This window comes from Carlito syrichta, unplaced genomic scaffold, assembly GCF_000164805.1.
Source record: "Carlito syrichta isolate Samal-C Ts95f unplaced genomic scaffold, Tarsius_syrichta-2.0.1 Scaffold301854, whole genome shotgun sequence".
NCBI lineage: Eukaryota > Metazoa > Chordata > Mammalia > Primates > Tarsiidae > Carlito > Carlito syrichta.
The window spans coordinates 31,704-38,714 of record NW_007245950.1 but is presented as its reverse complement, the minus strand read 5'-3'; the positions used below and the strand labels follow the sequence as shown (position 1 = coordinate 38,714).

Below are 7,011 nucleotides of genomic sequence, written 5' to 3'. Positions count from 1 at the left end.
AAGGAAGGAAGGAAGGAAATCAGAATCATTCTCAATAGAGACTTGCCAACTTCTGTTGCATTCGTTCTTCCAAAATAGTCTAATTTTTATTTAAGAAACCTGCTGAAGCAGTGAATTCAACCTATGTTGTAAATCAGTAACCTGCAGGATCAGACTCTGTCTCTGGTTTATCACTGTTTCAATCTTATGGCTACAGAGAGAAGAAATTCTGTTAGGGCAATCATGGATAGCTCTCTGGTTCCCTGACCTAGCTGATATGTCTGTTGGATATGAATATTAAGCATGCTTCAATATTCAGATTTTATATTTTAGTATCAATTTTGGTGAGCATGTTTTTCTAGGAATATGTTTAACAGACATTTTCAAATTTAGTCACATAAAATTATTCATAATATCTTCTTACTGTTTAATATCTATAAGGTCTGTAGTGATGTTCTTTTCACTTCTGATATTGGTAACTTGTGTATTTGTGTAATCACTGTTGCTATAGGTTTATCAACTCTCTTAGTATTCTAAATAGTTTTTTCTAAGAATCTATCCAAGCAATGAAAAAAATTCAAAAAATAGTTTTTTCCTTTGATGATTTTCTATGACATTAATTTCTATTGTTATTTCCTTCTGTCCACATTTTTGGGTTTAAATTGCCATTCTTTTTCTAACTTTTTTTTGAGTCATAGTTTCACTTTGTCACCCAGACTGATCATGGTTCACTGCAGTCTTGACCTCCTGGGCTCAGATGATTCTTCTGCCTCAGCCTCCTGAGAAGCTAGGACTACAGGTGCATTCTACCATACCCAGCTAATTAATTCTTTTGTAGAGACGAGGTCTTGCTATGTTGCCTAAGCTGGTCTCAAACTCCTGAACTCAAGCAATCCTATCACATCGATCTCCCTATGTGCTGGGATTACAGGCGTGAGCTACTGTGTCTGGCCTCTTTTTCTAATTTCTTTACGTGGCTATTTGAATGTTGATTATCAGTTTTTCTTTTTAAATATGCTTTTAAGGTCATAAAATCAGCTGAATGAAGCTTTAATTACATCCTACAAGATTTTATATACTGTACTTTGTTATTCAATTAAAACCTTAAAAAATTTCTATTCACCTTCTCTTTTGATTCATGGAGTATTTCGAAAAAAATGTGCAGGCCGGGCGCGGTGGCTCAAGCCTGCAATTCCAGCACTTTGGGAGGCTGAGGTGAGGGGATTGCCCGAGCCCATGGGTAATTTGGCGAGACCTCATCTCTACAATAAATCAAAAAATTAGCCGGGCATGGTAGTGTGCATCTGTAGTTCTGGCTACTTGAAAGGCTAAGGTGGAAGGATAGTCTGAGCCCAGCAGATCGACGCTGGGGTGGCCGTGAGCATGCCACTGCACTCCAACCTGGGCAATGGAGTGAGACTCCAACTGAAAAAAAAAAAGATAGAAATTTGCATAATTTCTAAATGCTTGTGAATTTTCTAATTGTTTTCACATTGGTTTCTAGCTTAATCCCATGATAGAAAACATACTCTGAAAAATTTAATTTTTTAAAACTTGTTGATACTTGCCTTAAGGCCATGCATATGATCCATGTTAAAAAATATTCCGCATGCACTTGAAAAGAATGTGTATTTTGTTTACTTGGGTTCAGTGTTTTATGAATCACAATTAGAACTTAATAATTATGTTGTTTAGGCCTCTATACTTAATGAGTTTTTTGTCTTCTTGTTCTGTCAGTTACTCAGAAAGGTTGTCATATCTCCCATTGTGATTGTAGACTTGTCTATTTTAGTTCTGTCAGTTTTGCTTTATACATTTTGAAGTTATGTTACTGGATGCTTAAAAATTTTTAAATGTGTCTTTTATGTTGGATTGCTACTTTTGGTATTTGAATAGTGTATATTTTTGTACTTTCTTATATTCACCCTTTCTGTGCCCTCATATTTAAGTTGTGGTTTTGTATACAGCATGCAGTTATATTTGTGTTATACATATATACGTATATGCATATTTATAATCTGCCTTTTAATTAGACAATTTGCATATAATTATGAATATGTTGCCTTTAAATCTTCCGCCTTACTATTTGTTTTCTATTAATTCCACCCATTCCATATTCCTTTTTCTTTTCTTTGGATTAGTCAGATATGTATTATTCACTTCCTCCCCTTTTGTCTTGCTGTATGTTCTTTCAGTATTCTTCTACTAGTTAGCCTGGTAATACAACATGCATCCTTGATTTATTAGAGTGTAATAGCAATACTTTTATCCCTTCTAAAAGAATACTAGGATCTTACACCTCATCGACAAGGGTACCTGCACAATGAATATTTGTATACCTAACCCTGAATTGTACCCCACAATTTTAAAATAAAAAAAAGAATACTAGGATCTTACAATAACTTAACTCTATTTGTCTCCTTCTACTTTTTAATGTTGTCATCTGGCATTTTAATTGTACAGACAGGCCAGGTGCCATGGCTCATGCCTGTGATCCCAGCACTTTGGGAGGCCAAGGCCAAAGGATCACTTGAGGCCAGGAATTCAGGACCAGCCTTGGCAGCATAGTGAGACCTCATCTCTAAAACAAAAACCAAACAAACCTTCTTAATTTTAGAAACCAGCCGTATTCAACATTATTGTTTTATATAGTAATACTCATTTACACTTATTCATATTGACACTTATTCATATTGATCTTTATTCCTTCTTGCATATCTGTTCCCATCAGGGATCATTTTTATTCTGCCTAAGTTTAATGTAGCTATTTATTTTACCTGTCTTGAAATGTATTTGCTTCATCTTTTTTAAAAAGCAGCTTTATTCAGGTATAATTTACATACCATAAAATTTATCCACTTTAAGTGTTAAGATTCAGTGGTTTTTAGTATATTCAGAATTGTGCAACCGTCATCACAATCCTACTTTAAAATATTTCCATCACCCCAAAAGATCCCTTTTTCTCATTTGCAGTCACTCCCTATTATCACCCCCAAACCCAGGAAATCAGTCTGTTTCTATAGATTTGCCTTTTTGGGAACATTTCGTGTAAATGGAAGAAGTCATATAATATCTGGCCCATTCATGTCTGACTTCTTTCATTTATCATAGTTTTTTTTTTTTTGAGTCAGTCTCTGTCGCCCAGGCTGGAGTGCAGTGGCATGCTCATGGCCACTGCAGCCTCGACCTGCTAGACTCAGTCAGGCAATCCTTCCATCTCAGCCTTCCAAGTAGCTGGAACTACATGTGCATGCCACCAAGCCCCGCTAATTTTTTGGCTTATTGTAGAGATGAGGTCCTGCCAAGTTGCCCAGGTTGGTCTTAAACCTGTGGGCTCAGGCAATCCTCTCATCTCGGCCTACCATGTTTTTTTTTTGAGTTGGAGTCTCACTCTGTCACCCAGGCTGGAGTGCAGTGGCACACTCACGGCCACCCCAGTGTCAACCTGCTGGGCTCTCGCGATCCTTCCACCTCAGCCTTCCAAGTAGCCGGGACTACAGGTGTGTGCTACCATGCCCAGCTAATTTTTATTTATTGTAGAGACGAGGTCTCGCCAAGTTGCCCTGGCTGGTCTTGAACCGACAGGCTCAGGCAATTCGCTCGCCTTGGCCTCCCAAAGTGCTGGGATTACAGGCTGAGCATCCAAGTCCGGCCTGAATCATCCCCTTTTATTGAAAAGAGCTTCATAACATGGACAGGGGGTTGTCCTAAAAAACTGAGGCCTTATGATTCCACCAGCATAATGCTCCACCTGCCCATAGTTGATAATCCTACTTTGGAAAAGTCTCACTGAACTTTTTTCATTTTAGAGTTGTAGGTACTTTTAAGGATTTGTTGTGTAAGTAGATGGTGTGGAAGTGAGGTCTGGATTTCTAGTGAGCCCTCTCCCAAGACAGTAGTAGTGGTAGACATAGTACCACCCAGTGGTGATTGTCCTTATTCAGCCTCCCCTTGGAGTGCCCAGTGTCCGATGTTCCCGCCTTTGTGCCTGCATGCCCAATGCTCACTTATGAGTAGGAACGTGTGGTATATTTTTTTTGTTTCTGAGTCTCACTGCTTAATTCCAGGATGATTATCTGGAGCCAGCCTACATCTGTGTAGAATTTTAGGAATATGTTCTCCACTTTGACAGATATGATTAGCCCCATGGGATTTCATGTGCAGCCTAAGAAAACTCCCGTCACTAACCAGCAATCAGTGATGAAAACGTGCTATGTCTTGTTCCCCCACTTTCCATGGCAGACACAGACTCGGCCACTAACCTTTGGGCTCAGATCTACCCACACGTAAGCACAACACATTCCCATGGAAGTGGTGGACGAATCCTTTCTCAGTCCGTATGGCACAACTGAGCTCCCCTTGAATTTACAATCCTGGCTTGGATTTGGATCCCCGTCTCACCCAATTCCCAGGCTTGACTCTGTTACCTTTCTACTCAGGCGTCTCCCACACTGCCTGTGCTTTTTGCAGCAGCTGCAAGCCCAGGCCAGCATGCTTCGGGCCCCAGGCGCTTAGATCTATTCTAACCAGTGGTGCAGAGGTGCATTCTCTTGGCTCTGAAACTACTCCCTGCTTAGTGCTCATCAGACCCAGTGCTTTCAAGTTGCAAACAGAAGTGTCAACCTCATTTACCACTTAAAAATGTTGGTGTGTAATAAATATGAATTGTTTTAGAAGGTTCCATATGACTAAAACAGTGAAAGGTCTTTATTTTTCATGCATGACTGAGTCTTTTCCTGAGAACTGAAAGTCCTGGAAAGATGCATTTTTGGAGCTTTTTTTTTTTAATAGAACACATCAATTTGAGAGAAATTAACTATTAAAACCCATCAGAGGTCTCTCTCTAGCTGTTAACTTTTAGTGACCCATGACTTATATCTCAAGCCAAATCAAAACAAAGAAACAAAAGTTACTCCATCCTTTAATCTCAATTCACAATCCATCCTTTGTAGAAAGAGTTTTGGTGAACCCAAGTTGCTACACTAATGACATTCTGTCATATGGACACTAAAATGATTGAAGTCACATTCACAAATTATACAGGAGATATTAATGGTTCATGAACTGACAGCTCTTCTACCAAGTTAGGGTTGGGTCTTATAAATCAAACTAATTTTTATGGTCTGTTAAAATTCATACTTCATAGGAAGATCATCTAGAATTAGATTATCTGTCATTGTCCCGTGTTAGGTGGAGAACAACTTCTTATTCACACTGAACCTTCTCATGCCTTGTATAGTACTGGGCACAGAACTGTGCTCATGTGTTCCATGGTTGAGTATGAATGAGTGGATGGTTGATCTGCTTCTTCTCTTTGATAACACTAAATACCAAGCTAGGAAAAAATGACAAGTCACTTTCAATTTACTTACCAAACTCTAAGAGTAGCACTGAGAACACTCCTAAGTCATGAGTGTTAATCAGAGAACAGTCAGGAAAGTGGAGTCTCTGGGGCACCTGTTTGTGGCCCCCTGTACAATCTCGGCCAGATAACAATCTTTCCGGGCCTGGGCTTATACATCTTTCAGGATTATGGGATTTTCCCCTTTTAAAATTCTATAAATCACTATCTATTCTATAAGCCTAGATTCTGTGACAGATGGCATATGTAAGGAATTTTTTTTTTTTCTTTTTTTTGAGTTGGAGTCTCACTCTGCTACCCAGGCTGAAGTGCAGTGGCACGCTCATGGCCACCGCAGCCTCAATCTGCTGGGCTTAGGCGATCCTTCCAACTCAGTCTTCCAAGGAGCTGGAACTACAGGCACATGCCACCACGTCCGGCTAGTTTTTGTGATTTATCGTAGAGATGAGGTCTCACCAAGTTGCCCAGGCTGGCCTCAAACCCCCAGGCTCAGGCAAGGATTACTTTTTAAAAACCTTTTTTATTATTCTTTTTAAGAAATGCACCCAGAGGCTGTGCACCACCCACCTGGAATGCACACACCAAGACCAGCTCTGTTTGTGTCACCACCAGGCGGTTGGAGAGGAATTGTGTGTCAGTCACTCTGCACAAATGCAGCTACACACAGAACATTTGTAGGCCAGCTTTACAAAATTCACTAAGACTCCATCGGTGTGTCTAAGCTCCTGCTCCCAAAGGGGCCGCTGACAGAGGAGCTTCTTGCATTGCCGAGAACAAGCCTCTCTCGTCTTCCAAAGGCTTCATTCACTAAAACACAAATAAACAGAGTCTACAATACAAAAAGAAACTAAAATGTAGAAATGAGCAATGAGGTGCTATACTCTGGGGCAGCTATTTAGTTTATGAAAATATATTTACAAAGCATTTTGTAAGTGGGAAAGTAAGTAACCAACTCAGAAGTCCCAGTTAATATTCTGAATGAAGTGAATCATTTTTTAAAATGGTCCAATTTATTTTTTGTACTTCACTTGCTTTGCCACGTCCTGGATTTATCTGACTTGCCTGATAACAGATGCCCCATCCCTTGTAACAGCAACTCTACTCTTCCCTTATTCTAATTGCTTCCTGCTTGCTTTCTCTGTATCATGGTCAGCACAGGACCTTTTAGATTTAGGATACGGACACACATACACACACCCCAGAATAACCCAGAGAACCTCAGGATCCTTCTGCAAGGGAGGGAGAATTGAGGGACCATACAGTGAGGACACATCATCTCTGCATTTAAAGAGCACACCAGACTACCTGAAAGTAATAAATAAGCAGCCAGGATCCCCTGAAGGGGAGGGAGTGGCCCCTTCAGAAAAGCTGGATTTTGTAGAATTTGGTAGTTGAGAAAAGGGGAAATTTATTCACACTGGTAGTGAGGAGGGGGAGGGCTGGGGCTGTCCTTTGAGACCATGCTACATTTCCTTCCAGCCTTCCCAGCAGATCTTCAGTGTTAGGATACATTTTTTAAATGGTCTACACTCAAAGTGTGAAGACAAACTCGTCTGTGAACATGAACACTTCCAATTACATTTTGTCTCTCTTTCAAGTAGACCACACAACCTTTGCTACCTACCTGATGCATTTGCGTCACACATTCTTTTTTTTTTTTTTTTTTTTGG

At 40.0% G+C, this 7,011-nt stretch overlaps 1 protein-coding gene across 4 annotated transcripts in view; it reads right to left on the bottom strand.

Annotated features, from left to right (window-relative positions):
• Positions 1 to 5,841: 5,841 nt before the first annotated feature.
• The window catches only part of PWP1 (PWP1 homolog, endonuclein), a 26,154-nt gene continuing 24,984 nt past the window's right edge, over positions 5,842 to 7,011 (bottom strand). For all 4 annotated transcript variants that reach the window (XM_008055438.1, XM_021711082.1, XM_021711080.1 and 1 more), the window contains one exon: positions 5,842 to 6,148. In XM_008055438.1, the coding sequence (XP_008053629.1) occupies positions 6,039 to 6,148 (110 nt within the window). In that variant the 3' untranslated portion in view covers positions 5,842 to 6,038. The remainder of the gene's footprint in view (positions 6,149 to 7,011) is intronic.